Source organism: Haplochromis burtoni, unplaced genomic scaffold (genome assembly GCF_018398535.1).
Source record: "Haplochromis burtoni strain Fernald_Lab_line unplaced genomic scaffold, NCSU_Asbu1 Contig_231, whole genome shotgun sequence".
Lineage (NCBI taxonomy): Eukaryota > Metazoa > Chordata > Actinopteri > Cichliformes > Cichlidae > Haplochromis > Haplochromis burtoni.
In genome coordinates this window covers 134,023-150,077 of record NW_024582592.1, presented here as the reverse complement: position 1 = coordinate 150,077, position 16,055 = coordinate 134,023, and the positions used below count along the sequence as shown (strand labels likewise).

General features: G+C 39.8%; 1 protein-coding gene across 1 annotated transcript; it reads left to right on the top strand.

The window, feature by feature from the left end:
• Positions 1 to 6,575: 6,575 nt before the first annotated feature.
• Positions 6,576 to 13,432, top strand: ctsd (cathepsin D). The gene is made up of 9 exons (XM_005937952.3): positions 6,576 to 6,754; positions 9,060 to 9,216; positions 10,397 to 10,520; positions 10,664 to 10,782; positions 10,856 to 11,055; positions 11,437 to 11,559; positions 12,274 to 12,418; positions 12,533 to 12,631; positions 12,892 to 13,432. The coding sequence occupies exons 1-9, from the start codon at positions 6,693 to 6,695 to the stop codon at positions 13,051 to 13,053; spliced, it is 1,191 nt and encodes a 396-aa protein (XP_005938014.1). The 5' UTR covers positions 6,576 to 6,692; the 3' UTR covers positions 13,054 to 13,432.
• Positions 13,433 to 16,055: the final 2,623 nt, after the last annotated feature.

Here is a 16,055-nt window from a genome sequence, read left to right as displayed (position 1 = left end):
ACTCCTTCCATTTCTGAATGATTGCTTGAACATTGCTGAATGATTGCTTTTTGTAGCCTAAGCCTGCTTTAGATTTCTCAATAACTTTATCCCTGACCAGTCTGCTGTGTTCTTTGGACTTCATGGTGTTGTTGCTCCCAATATTCTCTTAGACAACCTCTGAGGCCGTCACAGAGCAGCTGTATTTGTACTGACATTAGATTACACACAGGTGCACTCTATTTAGTCATTAGCACTCATCAGGCAACGTCTATGTGCAACTGACTGCACTCAGTCCAAAGGGGTTGAATAATTACGCACACCCCACTGTTAAGTTATTTATTTGTAAAAAAATGTTTGGAATCATGTATGATTTTCGTTCCACTTCTCACGTGTACACCACTTTGTGTTGGTCTTTCACGTGGAATTCCAATAAAATTGATTCATGTTTGTGGCTGCAACGTGACAAAATGTGGAAAAGTTCAAGGGGGTCGAATACTTTTGTAAGCGACTGTATATGATGAACTCACCATTCCCAAAGTCAAGCGTGCTGCAGCCCACTTAAAGAACAGAACATCCCACAGGGCCCACCCAATCTTAAATCTTCAAGTTAAAGTGGGGTATTTCCTCATGCATTTTACTGAAAAAACACAAATAACACAGCCTGTTGGGTGTAAATGCGACCCCATGAAAGTGTTAAGGCCAATGTGTCAGCGAGTACATTTATCAGTCATGTTCAGTCATCACGATTATTATAGACATGCAGCTCCCCTGAAGTAACTCCACAATATCTTGGAAATAGATGCTGACATCTCGTGCTGGTGCTGAAATCTGCAATCACAGTCAGTGTAGTAGAAAAGTTTCTTTCACATTCTTGGAAGTGCCACTGTGTTTGAAGTTCCAAGAATTTAAAAAAAAAAAGTTTTAATGCTGTTTAACCTCAAAGACAACACAAAAACTTGGCCTTGGCTCAGAAATACATAAACAGCATAATATTTACAATTGAGCAGTATGCTAAACATCAGCAGGAAGATGGCACTTGATAGTCTGGTGTAAATTATTGGATTGAGGACCCCTGCTGAGGGTGTCTTTATGACATCTGGCAGACACTCGCTGCCATGACATTTAAAGACCAAAGTCTCCGATAGCAGATTGGTTTAATTCAGGAAAATGTCCATTGCTCTGGGAGAAAAACGTCTGTTTTTAGACATGCTATAAAGAAGCAAAGGATCAAAATCAGAACCACTAAACCTCCGTTAGACTAGAGAAAATTGTATAACTACAGGTCTTAGGCTAAAGGGGGAAAAGGAGAGGTGTACCAAGCAGGGTTTCCAAGAAGTGTGGAATCAGGGCCTGTTAGGCATGGATACTGCCAGCATTGCAAAATAGTATCAGCATAATTGACAAAAGGCTAGACCCATAACTGACTGCTACAGCAGAGACTACGTTCTGGCAAAGATGAGGCAGTGGGGCAGAACAATTCAAAGAGAATTGATTGTAGAAGTAGCTGCCACTGCTGCTGTTCAGGCTGTAGTGCACACCTGCAATCCTGTAATCAAGCACAGACCAAGATAGAAAGAAAGAAAAGGAAACTGCAGGAACGGCAGGAGAGGAGATATAAGAGTTATGCACCAGTGGTCTATTGTATTGTGAATGACTTCAGCCCAATCTAAATGATTGATATAGATTGAAAGCACAAAACCATAAGAGCTGAAACACTGAAGGATCCAGCTGTCATACAACAACACAGCAGCAGTACTTCCTTACTTCGTAACAACAGTGTTCATGGCAAAATGGTAACATGGTAACATTCCAAATAGAGACCAAAGCAGACGTACAGCACAACTGTTGTGCTGTTATTAAATGTTTACAGTATAATACCAGCGTAACACTCTGCAGACTGTCGCATGCAAAATGCAAGACGCATGCGCAGGACAACTCAGACTTGTGTCTGAATCCGTTGTTTTTTTCAAACTCGGATGAAAAGTCATTTCAAAATGAAGTTTTACATTTGTTTATAAATGAAGGATTTGGTGTATAAAATGTTGGGAGTAATGCAGTTACAGTTTCTCTCAAGCGCTCTCCAGCTGCTCTTATTTGTTAGAAATCGTCATCTTACTCTGGGGTGACATGCCACTGAAATCCTCCCATTTGAGAAGCGAGTCGTGTTATCAGTTAAAAATGATAGTTCACAGAATTTTTCATTAATTCTGTTTGACCTTTAATATCATCTAACATTATTTACAGGAGTTCTGAAACATTCACAGATTTTATGTAGATTACATCTTGCATTCCAAAAGACTATTTTTCAATTCAGTTCAATTACATATAGACAGCGCCAACTCACAACAACAGTCGCCTCAAGGTGCTTTATATTGTAAGGGAGACCCTACAATAATAAGACTACTTCTTATAGTTGATGTAGTATGATAATGTCGTAAGATCTTCCTAGCAGCTTTATTAAATGAGAAGGACACAGTGTTGGTTATGATAAATAAGGCTCACTATGTGCTGTAACATTTTCCACATGTTGGATTTTCTTTGTTACTATGTGCTGCAACTATGTTAGACAAGAAGAAAGAGCCTGTCTGTGTCTGTGTGATCTTAAAATAGCTCATCAGCAAGGTTTGATTTCACACAGAGGGAGAGCAGACGCTGGATGGTCTGTGATTTGTGGGGAGAGGAAGCCACTAGCTGCCAAACGTCGGCATTACAGGAATCCCACTAAGCCCCTATTCTCCAGCTGACACAACAATGACCTTCAGTAAAGGATTTAATGTGTCACGTCTCAAGCTACAGACTGAGACCGAGGATAAAATGATTTGCAAGGCAGAAAAATGTATAAGTGTTTGTGCCAGTGTCCAATAGATTTCTATTATTACAAAAGAATAAATAAATTATAACAAAAGCCTTCAGAAATGTCAGTCCTGTAATAAACTATGAAAAAAATATTTCACTTTATTGTCCAGCTATAAATAAACTAAGAAATTAAAGAGAGTGATGCATTTGGAGATAAAATTGAGAAAAATTAATTTTTCCAATATATAATTTATTTGTGAAGGATTATTTGGGGTTGTGCAGAAGGTAAAAATCTGATACCAGCGTAATTTACTTGTTGCCTGTCTGAACTGTAGTGAAAACAAAATACATTTACTATGATTAATATGACTATGAAATAATGTAAAAGTGATAAAAAAAACTTTGATGCTGCTTCATACTTTTATTACAGTATGATGATGTCAGCCTGTTATTGTGAAACTGTGACGTCGTAGGGAGTCATACAGAAAAAAAAAAATTGTGTTGTACAGCCCGCTTCATGTTCTTTCATATGACATATTATTTAATAAGCTTTCTTGATTTTTTTTTTCCAAGGTCAACTTTGACCCTGGGCACTAACAGTGAAGGTCAAGGTCAAATGCTTAGCCAGCCTGGGTACTTATGCCCCCCACGGCCTAGTATACTGTTTGAAGACAATTAATAACAAACTGTGGGTAACATAAAGTTTTTACTAATTTTCATATTTAATGTGACCTTGACCTCACCAGAATTAAATCAACTTGAGCTGTCATTGCTATTATTGTTGTTATCTGCTATCACACAAGATTTGAAATATCTTGAAAACTGGACACTGGATTGCTAACAAACAGACAAACATACGAAACCGATAACACACTCACACCCTTGGGAAAAATTCACTCATTTAAATCTTTATTGATGAAAGACTGGATAAGAAAAACACATATGGTCAACTGTACAACTGATGGATGGAAATGATTCAATATGTGAATGGAATAATTAATTTGGAAAAAAAGGAACAACTTTGTTTTAGCAGGATCTTTGTTACAAACTTGTTGAATCTTTTCAGAAATTCTGCAAATAACTTTGTAAATGTTTTGTACAATTAGAAGACAGCCATGTGAAGTTGGCAATCCTGCATTGCATGTGCTGAACACTGCGTTTTAAATAGTATATTGTAATATGTATAGTGTGTAAATGAATGCTCAGTAGTGTTATTCTTGCTAGCTGTGTGGAGGCAGTGACACCACCAAGTGCTTTTGAGCACAAAACAGTTTTGATTTGTTTTCAAAGGTTTTGCCAAAAGAGATTTTTTGTGATTGTAGATTGAAACAAAAAACTATTAGCATGTGACTTCCAAGAGTACTGTTCAGATCACTTTTTATATAAAAGCACCTTAACACATTTTTGAGGGAAAAACAATGCCGACTCTACAACACATATGCAGAAGTGGTTTCATGTTGGGTCTTGTGACACGTTCCAACAGTCAGAGGACTGGTTCATGGTCTGATTGCTCAAAAAGCAGTGATTGACCATCAGCATTCACAAACTGTAAAACCTTTTGTTTGAAAGTAAAGGTCTGATTATTTCTTAATGTTTGAATGGCTTCTGTAAAGATGTGAACTGATATGCTTAAAAGGACTAGCACAATGTAAGGTTAAATTACAATTTTTTGTAAAATTGTGCTTAATGAGTAATTAACACCAAAAAGTCAGTATATTACACTCGGCTAATCCTTTCAGTACTTACTAATGATGTGTCGGTCGCGAACGAAACGGCTCTTAGAGCTGACTCTTTGAAGTGAATGACGCGAGCCGGCTCCTTATCAAGAGCCATGGGAGCTTTTTTCTCTTTCTCTCACCCTCTCTCTCGCACTTTTTTCCTGCTTCACTCGCACGCGAGCCTTGTGCTTTGCGCTGAGCAGAGGGGGGAGGGGTGGTAGTTACACTCGCAGTAGCACAGGAACAGAGCGGGAGGGAGAGAGAGAGCCAGGAACAACAACGTCACATTAGAAAGGTATAGTAATCATCCACAACTATTTTCAGTTGCAGATGATAAAGGATTCAGAAAGTTTATTCATGCAGGTCCATATGACAGAGAATGTGCATCTTCTTTTTGTTTTCATATTTTATATTTATATTTAATTGTGTTGTGGTTTGCAGTGTTTTGTGTTGTTTCACTTTAAATTTGTTTAAAAGGAAAAAGCTGAAAATTTAAATAGTTAAAAGTTGAAATGTGAATAGTTGGTTTTTGTATTATATGATTTATTTGATACATTTTATGTGGAGTGAATAAATATAAGTATATGTTACGGTGGCCCTACAGACACGGGTAAGCACGTACAAACTCCAAAACACGTCAATAACACAACAGAAGTGCCAGGATGCTAGGGCGCAGTTTTTGAGCTTTTGTTCGCAAATCCTTAGTGGCTACACAAGCCGAGCAAGTACGCATAATCGACCGGATTTGGGTGTGTGGTAATAACAGTGTAAATGGAACATATTTTAATTACGGGTTTGATATATAATGAGTGCTTGTGTATAAATAACACAATACAATAGCCAACCAACCATATGCTTTCAGATCTGAGGTAATATTATCTGTGGATCTCAGTGTTCTACGTTTGTGGAAGTATTTCAGTTACGCTAAGTTTAAAATGTGTTTTGGAGTTTGATACCGTGTTTTGTCTCTAGGGCCGGCCCACCACATATATTTATATAGTATAACATATATATATATAACGCACGGGTTTTTTTTTTACTTTTTTTTTTTTTATTATTGTATTATTTTTACATTCCTTTTGGTGGCATAATTTTATTATATGATTGTATTAATAAATAACATTAATTGTAAAGCAACAAAAAGCAACCAAATGAAGAGCATGTTTTTTTTTTTTTTTTTGCCTGTCCCGTTTGGCTCTTTTGCCATCAGAATTGTTGTCTAAAGGCAAAGAAAGATGCCCAACGGATTTACTTTACCAAATTGACCATCCCAGCCTTGCCATAATGGTCCATTTGATTCACCTTTTATTGTTTATTTTATTTTCACTTACTGAATATGGGACAGACTTCGACTTACTGGGGGAAAGAAGGGGAGAAAGAAAGAGGGAAAGAGAAACAGCTGAGAAGAGGGACGGGGGAGAAGGGCAAAAACAAAAACCAACAGAGTGAGCAGAAAAAGAGAAAAAAAATGCATATATAATCACGTCACCTGCTGAGAAAGAAAAAAGAAAACAAGCAGAAGAGAACAAGAGTAATAGAATAAACAACATCACAATGATATATGGGAATATGACAGTAAATACTAAATTTAAACATTATTGTGCAGCACATAAGATCAACAGAACACAGTGTGCTTTGAGGTAGGAGCCAAAAAGGGTGTAGTTTGTGTGTGTGACACCCGTGTGTACACCTGTGAGCATGAGCGCGCTTGTTTTAAAAGGTTCCTTCATGTAATGATCTGCTAGAGGGTGTGGGGGCCACAGCCCCGTCCTCCAGGGCATGAAGCAGGTATGGAGGAGATCCACTCCAGACATCCAGAGGCCCCCAGAACACAAGAGACCAAGGAAGACCAACAGAGGGGCAGCCGCGCCACTGTCCCAGAAAGAGCTGAGGAGAGTCCCAGATGAGGGCTCACTCAGCAGCCGCGGAGCAGAAGCCAGGGGGAGTTGCAGTGACGCGCCCGTGAGCTCCGCCGGCAGCCAGCCGTGCCTGAGTGACCGAGCCCCAGGCCGAGAGCCGGTTCTCTAAAAATTTAAACTTCCTACTTCCGCTGACAAGCCGGAAAAAAACGGAAGTGACTTCATTTTTGGGCAGGTGACTACCGTCAGCTGATAAAAGTCGGCTGTTTGTGGTCAACAAGGCGAAGTGCTCAGTCATTGTTGTGGAGTGTGTTTCTGTGATTTTCCAGCCGTTACAATGAGGACCTTATTCCTGTTTGTCATCGCAGCGTTAGCCTTGACTAACGACGCCTTGGTGCGGTAAGGGAAATATTCCGTTTGTTAGCCTCCTGTTATTTCGGCTGGACTCACTGCTAGCTCCTCTGTAATGCAACTTACCATGAATAACACTGCAATACGCGACAGTCAGGCTGTGCTTCATAGGAGCTGTTCTTGGGAACAGGCAGCCAGCTTTATTCTTACATTTATTCAGCTTGTTTTAGCTAACAAGCCCGCATCGTCTCCCGTGTGCTCATGGTATTCTCTTTGTCTGTTGGTCTTGTGACTTGTGCCCCCCGTCGCACAAACACACAGCTGTTTATCAGCGGAAAGCAAAGACGCTTCCAGAAAATCCAGACGTAATTAATCATTTATTATGGCTCACTTTCGTCGGGTAAAGTAAACTAGGTTGGCCGGTAGAATAACATGGCGTGTAGAAGGCTCTCAAATTGAAAACAGCTGTAATTAATACACCTGAGCTTTATCTGCACTAACATGTCAAAACGCCTACTGTGCGGACTGTGCCTGTTACAGGTGTTTTTCTTCCTGCCTGGGAGCCGTTAAAAGCGCCACAGTGAAGCTAAATGTCTTTGTGTTTACTTTGGGTCTAATAATAATAATAAGTGTACAAGTGCTGAACAGACATGCGCAGACAGACACGAAAACTATATTTATAACACAAACAGATCTATAGATGAATATATAGGGAGGGAGGAATGCTGAAAGAAATATATTTACAATCCTATTCAGTAACAACTACTGCCATAAAATCATGATCCAAGACGTGAGTTGAAGAACAAAGTAAGCCCACTAGTTCAGTATTAAAACAGGTTTTGGTATTTATGAAAATCTAATTTCTCGGTCCCTCCTTTATACTTACTACCACATCTATTACTGCTACTAATATTAGTACCATTGTCGTTAATAGGAATAAATGTAGGAATAATAATAATAAGACATTATTACTGAGTGTGAATTTAGACCTAAATTAGGGCTAACATGGAAGAATTATATGTGATAGGTGAAGTCACATGTATTTAATACGTAGTATAAAGGAATATTTGGAATATTTAGATTGAGAAGAATGACTTTTATCCATTTTAAATTATACATTAAATTAAGCAGGGCTCAGATTCTGAGTAGAGTTAATCGACAGCCTGTTTTCTGACTTTCTCAGATTTTCTGTTGTTGGTAATTAACTGTCAGATGAACATTAAAAACTCAGTATGGGATTTTGTTGTACGTCTTGGTTTTAAGCGTAACAGTAAGATGGTGATTAGTGTTTCCTGAAGCCTTTGGGTCACATGTTTGTTTCCTGCATAGCTACAGTAAAATAGAGGGACTTTCAGTAGAAGGGTTTACGCCTAGTTTACATTTACAGAAGCAATGAACCCTACTAGCATTTTCATTTCAAGAGGGCAGAAGAAATATTTTTTAAAGTTGATCATGTCATGCTTGCCTTATGGGTGGTGCACATTTTTGCAGCCCTGTTGCAGAACATTTTGTAGATAAGATGTGGCCCACTTGCTACTTCCTTATCTGCGAGGCGTTGGTATTAAAATGTGTTAATATTTCACAAAGGAAACTCAGTGGACTGAACATTTGCTCTTTTTTTTCCCCGTGGTTTAAACTTGATAGAAGACGTACTTTTAAAATTGTCACTGGGCAGGTTGTTTGTGGTTGTGCAGTGTGAGCAGAGAAGGTTGAGCTTCACTGTTAAAAGTGAACACAACATCGACCTGAGGGTGGGGTCAATGTTGTGTTCGACCCCACACAACATCGACTGTACATCAGTACAGTCGTGTTGTACTGATGTAACTCTCTCTGGTAATTAACGCTAAGTAATGGATTAATAGTTGAACTAATATCGCTCACCAAAACTGAAGCACAGAGTTTCCATGAAAATGTAGAAAATACTCCAAGAGCACAAATACAGGCAACAGGTGCAGTTCAGGGGCTTGAATTTGCAGAGGTGAGGCCACAGCACACAGTTACTGGCTACAGCTTATAGTGCTGGCACTGGAGAAAGTGGCTTCACCCCTAATGTTAGTAATTAACAAAATCATAATGAGTGATTTATTCTTTTGATTTAAAAAAGGGAACTTATGTAAATCTTTTGTGAAGGCAGAAACTGGAGTTTTTCAGGAGGCCCAGGAGGTAGCTGCCTTCACGGCTAAGCTCACAGGGAGGCTAAAGCTTTGGTGTGCTTCTAAACGTGTCGCCACACTTTCTGAACCAACTGAACAGGAAATGTTACATTTCTGCAGATCACAGATGTAGGCATTCAGACTTGTGTTATGTCACTGCAAATGAACAGAGCAGTCTAATTTTGTTTTCCTCTTTTCAGAATTCCCTTAAAGAAATTCCGTTCCATCAGACGTGAATTGACCGACTCGGGGAAAGGAATCAAGGAGCTTGTGGCTGACAAACACTCCCTTAAGTACAACTTTGGCTTCCCCTCGAGTAACGGACCCACTCCAGAAACCCTTAAGAACTACCTTGATGTAAGCGTCACTCTCCAAACTGGCAACCTTAAAGTCTTCACTTTCCTTAATGCACTTTTCACAAGTTTAAAACCCTCGCAGGGAGAGCCACAACAAAGGTCTTCTTGTGCTGTGGCTGCCTCAGCCTTCCTCTGTAAATCCTCCAGCAGTTTGGAAAAATAGGCTCGTCTGTCAGGCAGAGTCATTCCCAGCAAACACATTATATTTTTTAACAAGGCTGATTCACAGTGAGAGACTGAGAGACACAAGAGGAACAGGGACTATCTGACAGCTGACTCATTGATCTGGAAGCTGCAGGATCCTAATGAGCCTACAGAAGACTGGTTAGCACTGTTTTACTCAACACATCGTGGAATCAGTTCTTTTGTCTTCAAATACTCAGTCAGCTTTTATAGGTTATAAAGAGACACAAAAACCAGACATACAATTTTGAGTAGACCAAAAACATCAAGGTTTAAACAAAAACTAAAGCTAATAATAACCCTTATAACAGGACGAATCTATAACATGACAGTTGCTCTGTATTAGTTTCAGCCTAATCTACCCAGAAAACAGGGAGGTTTAAATGGTTTTTCTTTTATATAATCAAACCAAAAGTGAAATTATTAATTGTCTTCTTGTTATCTATCATAAGAAAACTGCTGCTTGCTGTCTGCTCATGAGTTTTAGTATTCCTGCTGCTTTTCCATCATAGTTTGACATTTGTGTCCCTGCAAGACTGAAACGTGAGAGTCTTCACAGACAAACCTAAACTGTGAACAGCCAAAATCAATCACTGGAGCAATCAAAGGAACGTGACTTCTACATTTTGCTCAGAAAAAGGAAGCGTTGTGTGACCGCAGTGACTGGGCAGAAATGTCGACACTATTTTGCAATGAAGGTTTCGATCTGAGAGATTTTGTGTCACATGAAATGGAAGTTTGCTTCATGTCCTGAATTTATGGGGTAGTCATTTCTTTTGTGTAGCAGCTGATTTACTGCCATGACTCACTTCTTATTTGACCTGCGTCCTAATAACGTGCTGATACTGACAGACGTAAAAACAGGCTGGCTCACTTTTACATGTACGATGAGACTTTGTTGTAGACCTGGTCCTCTTTAGGTTACTATAACAGAAGATCAGCTGCATAGTTCTTCTTTCAGCTCAGCTAACTGATCGATTTCTTCCTTTTCCATCCAGGCCCAGTATTATGGCGAGATTACCCTGGGAACCCCTCCTCAGAAGTTTACCGTGGTGTTTGACACGGGTTCCTCCAACCTATGGGTGCCCTCTGTTCACTGCTCTTTCTTCGACATAGCATGCTGTAAGTTATCAGCTCCAAAACACAAGGCGTTCATGGCGTTGCCGTGCAGAATCAGATTACCTGTGATCACACAAGAAGATTTGTTTGAACAAACAAAGCACAGATTACAGAGACGGATTAAAATGTGTGTTTTTGTTTCTCAGGGCTTCACCACAAATATAATTCTGCAAAATCCAGCACATATGTGAAGAATGGCACTTCCTTTGCCATTCAGTATGGATCTGGCAGTTTGTCGGGCTACCTCAGTCAGGATACATGCACTGTAAGTTTCAGCGTTCCCACATTAGTGTATAGTCGGAGTCAGTTCCTTCTAATTATTCGTCCTGCTCTTTCAGATTGGAGACATATCAATAGAAAAACAGATCTTTGGAGAGGCCATCAAGCAACCCGGCGTCGCTTTCATCGCAGCAAAGTTCGACGGGATCCTCGGCATGGCCTACCCACGCATCTCCGTGGATGGGGTGGTTCCGGTGTTTGACAACATCATGAACCAGAAGAAGGTGGAGAAGAACGTCTTTTCCTTCTACCTGAACAGGTGAGAGCAGCCGTTTCTAAGCTCAAGCTCAGAGTGTTGGGCTGCAGAGTGACCTGCTCAGAGTTCATGTTTTCTAACCTTATGTTGACGTGTTGCTGGTTAGTGTGAACGGGACACAGCTGTAAAAGACCAAGATAGACAAACAAGTGTTTTTAGTGAAGCAGTGAGCCTTGTGGGTAATGTCAGTGCCAGGTTTTTGGTACTTTTGCTATTTGTTTTATATTTGCTGTGTTTAACTGAGTGTTTTGTATGCTGCTGAAGGTCTGAATGGATAATCTCTTACATAACAAGAAAATCACACGACTGTTTCTCCCTTTAAGATTAAGTGTTTTCAGACAAACACTTGGGCAGGTGCTAATATCAAAGCTTGCTGTTCATCAGGAACCCTGACACAGAACCTGGTGGTGAGCTGCTCCTGGGAGGGACCGACCCCAAATACTACGACGGTGACTTCCACTATGCCAACATCAGCCGGCAGGCCTACTGGCAGGTCCACATGGATGGGTAAAGGCTCAGATATCATACTCATACGTGCTTAATTTCTGAAGCGATGCATAAAACATTCACCTAAAAAATGTTTATCGAGTGTTTAACAAACTTATCAGACCACCTGTCATTAAAAACAAGAAAACCGTGTTTAAAAACTACTGAAATTCATGTTTTCATATGTAGCACATTGGACCACTTCCAGATGTCAGAAATGAATCAAGCGTAACATTCAAGTACTAAAACATAATTCTATTTTAGCATCAGTTAGCACATGTGGGGGGATTAACCATTACAATACTGTTTAATTTAGGCACTGCTAAGCAAGCATTTCTGGTCTCATGTCTGAAGATTCACTGCTTTGCTTTGTTTTGCATCATCATCAGAAGTTTAATCTTTGATTTTTAGTTCTTGTTTGGACAGAACGAGATATCTGGTGCCCCAGCTTGATCACCAAAAACCCACCGAAATTGAAATTAACTTTCATGTAAGCTATGACAGAGTTTAGCCCCCTGCATCCCATATTGAATTAATGGTTATTAAAACAGTTGCATCAGTACCTGAAGTCTGAAATATGTTGGACAGCAAATGAACACAAATTGGTCAAACAGGTCAGTCTGAAGGAGTTTCAGTCAGTACGTGTTTGAACCACTTCTTCCAAAGTGATTAAAATTTAGGACATTTAGTTGAGTGTCTTCGTGTAGTGTGAATGTTTTTGTATGTGTTTGACAGGATGACAGTTGGCAGCCAGCTGAGTCTGTGCAAGAGCGGCTGTGAGGCCATCGTAGACACTGGGACCTCTCTAATCACTGGCCCCGCTGCCGAGGTCAAGGCCCTGCAGAAGGCCATCGGAGCCATCCCGCTCATCCAGGGAGAGGTGAGAGCAGTCCTCACCTTTAATCTGCTGAATAACACTGTGATATAAAATCCTTCAAACATCACTCACACAAATACAATACAAAACAAAGTGTTGTTGAAATTTGTGTTTTAGTACTTGGTGAACTGCAGTAAGATCCCATCGCTGCCTGTCATCACCTTCAACGTAGGCGGACAGAGCTACACTCTGACTGGAGAGCAGTATGTCCTCCAGGTGAGACTGTTTCCAGCAGAGGGCGGCAGGGCGTCCCCATCTGATGTGACAAAGCAACACTGTGACTGTGTCATTAAAGTCCAAATAAATGCAGTTTTGTTGGATTTAGCACAAACGGCAGAGGGCTGGCTTCGTGTCTGAGGAGGGATCCGTTTGTTTTCCTCGTTCCTGCTCACAAGCGCTTCAGATTCTCTGAATTATGTAAAAGATGGTCGTTTCATGTTCACCTGTTCTTGACTTTATCTTTGTCTTCCTATTAGGAGAGTCAGGCTGGGAAGACTATTTGTCTAAGTGGCTTCATGGGATTGGACATCCCTCCACCTGCTGGGCCCCTATGGATTCTGGGAGACGTTTTCATTGGCCAGTACTACACAGTCTTCGATCGTGACAACAACAGGGTGGGCTTTGCTAAATCCAAATGAGCCCATCCTGCACTTTTGAGGAGCATGTCCAAGTGCAACGCTACAAATCTAAGCTGCACACGTTTTCTGTTGCTTTGCAATCAAACGGTATAGAGCAATAGATTTTATGGAATAGACTAAATGCACTGATCTGAACAATATGTAAGATTTCCAAGAGCAGGAGAAGCAGATAGGATACTTCGTGAGTTGTGTGATAAGTGTCTAAGAGCAGTCGATTATAAAGGTCCTGCCCATTCAAGTGATCCTTTTTCTTTTTTAATCAGGGATTTGTTTTAAAAAGAATTTTTGAATTTGTATTTTTGGGAGGAAGATGGTATCTACTACTGATAGGTGTGTCTTTTAATCTGACTAGCTTCAATAAACAATTTTTAAAATATGATCCGTTTTGTGTTTTGAGTGAATTGATTTTGGGTGGTTCTTTTAAAGACACAATCTCTGTAAGTTTTAGAAAAGTACACATTTCCACCTGTTGTCTAAAAGTCTGTTTTGAAAAGTGTTACGTCATCAGATCAGAGTTAGGGCGTTTGTGGATGCTAACTGTAAGCCATCGCCAGTGGTGCTTCACCATGAGTCATCATGACAATGGCTAAGTATGAAGCAAAGCCTCCAGTTTAATCCACTGAGGAATTTGGTGATATGCAGGGGGTGAGCTGTTGAAGCTCAAACTTTGAGCACTATTGTCTATTGTACATTTCAAAATTGCTTAAGAGCATTTTATTGAATCCTAGCTTGGAACACATCCAGACTAATCAAAGAGTCAAATTAAACTACATTTAGTACAGCTTTCTTTACCATTTGACACCGATCTTCACTGTCAAACGTTCACATCTTCTCAAACAACATGTCAGGAGTGTGAGGTGTTTTCCCATTAAAGGTTCATCAGTGTTTGTCCATAAGCCTTGTTTTATTAACTGAGTCCTACAGTATAGTATAGTAAATATTCCAGCGCGTGGATGAGGCTGACAGCTGTAGTTTGAGTTAACGGTTGGCAAATATGTTAAATATAAAAATCATCTAAATTATATTATGTTTGTAAAGACACACATTTCCACAGATTAATAAAACTGTTGCTTTGATATTAACTGAATAAGAAACTGCAAAATGTCAGTCAGTTGCCTGAAGGAGGGCAGGAATCAGAGGAACCTGTCAAATAAAAGCTGCCAGTACGTAGCTTAGGTTTACAGAGTCTATTACCCAGATAGATGACTCGGAGTTTAGCTTAACTCTCTTTCTGAAACAGAACATATATATTTTCCCTCAGCTCACAGTTGACAAACTCAGAATTTCCACTCCTTCAACTCTCTGGACCCCAGATCTCCATTCAGGACCTCTTAAAATCACTTCCCTGTACAGGAAGATGGTTTTATAGAATGTGAATAAAAATGTGTGACAACCAACAAGACTCAAACTTTATTATTCCCTCAAGTGCTTTACATCAATCACTATAATGTACAAAATATCAGCTATACATAAACCATAGATTTCCCCATAAAAGTAGTTATTTTAACCAACATTCTCAATAAATACATATAAATACTAGTGCTTTCAGCATTAATCTCCTTAAAATAACGTTAACGCCACGTGGGGCTGCACGGCGTCAACGCGTTAGCACAGTTAGCTCGTTAAAGTGTTAGCGCCATGCAGCCCCACGCATGGGGTGATCCGCGCTAACTCGCTAACGGAGATTTGCCGCGTTAATGCGGTTATGGCGTTAACGTCATTTTAATGAGATTAACACTGACAGCAATAATAAATACACATATAAAATCTTTATAGCTGTTTAGTACTCAGTAGATAAAGTTTTACCATCAAATCATTTTCTCAACCTGGAATCACAACAAAACCGCTTTAGTTTCATAAAGTTCATAAACACTGTGTGTGGAAATGATGACAGCTCTACACAAAGAAGTTACTCACTGCTGCTAAAAGCAGAACCAGGCGACACTTTGGGGTGTCTGGTGTTTAGCATGGGTAATTTGTGTTGCAATGTGGGGTTGAGTTCCTGAAATTTCAATGTTGAAACCATACAAATACATGATAATCAAGTGAATACTGATAACTAACCCCCAACCCATTAATGCACCCCCCCACCCAAAAACAAAAAAACAAAAACAAAAAAACAAAGAAAAACCTCACATTACCATTTTCTAATAAGGCACCACTTATCAGTGGGTTTATTTAGTGTCTATAAATCTTTTGCTAATGGCTTATAGAAAAATGATGCACACAAAGGCAGACTGCAGTAGGCACATAGTGTGAAGGCACTTTACTGGATAGAAGATAATTTTAAGGTCTCCGCTGGTTAAGTAGAATCACATTTTACTAACATCAGGCAGGAAGAAGTAGCAGGTACTGCTAGTTAGCAAAGCTAGGCTACATAGCCCTTAGCACCACTCCTATCTGCTCCTGTGGCATAGCTAATGTTTGGTGCGCTTGTTGCGAGGCGATATCAAGAGCCTACCTTCTGCTAACCGTCACAACATTTTTGACATGGACAAAAAAAGCACATAGGTGAAAGACAAACACATGCACAGGAAGTTTATTTCTCATTTTAAGCATAAAGATATAAAAAATGTAAACATTAGCCTAGCTTAATATTTATGTTTCTTAGCTTAAATAGCTGCTATGTTTCCTGCATTCTATTGTGAATAAAATACAGGCTCATTTACGTTTTAAATAGTGTCCAAACTTTCTTAGAACTTTGGTTGTATATGATGTTGTAATATTTATGACACACCAAGCAGAAACCATGGTCTCTCTCACTTTTTTTCCGCTTCACTCTGCATGCGAGCCTTCTGCTTTGCGCTGAGCAGAGGAGGAAGGGGCAGTAGTTACACTCGCAGTAGCACAGGAACAGAGCGGGAGGGAGAGAGAAAGAGAGCCAGGGACAACAACGTCACATTAGAAAGGTATAGTAATCATCCACAGCTGTTTTCCGTTGCAGATGATAAAGGATTCAGAAAGTTTATTCATGCAGGTCCATATGACAGAGAATGTGCATC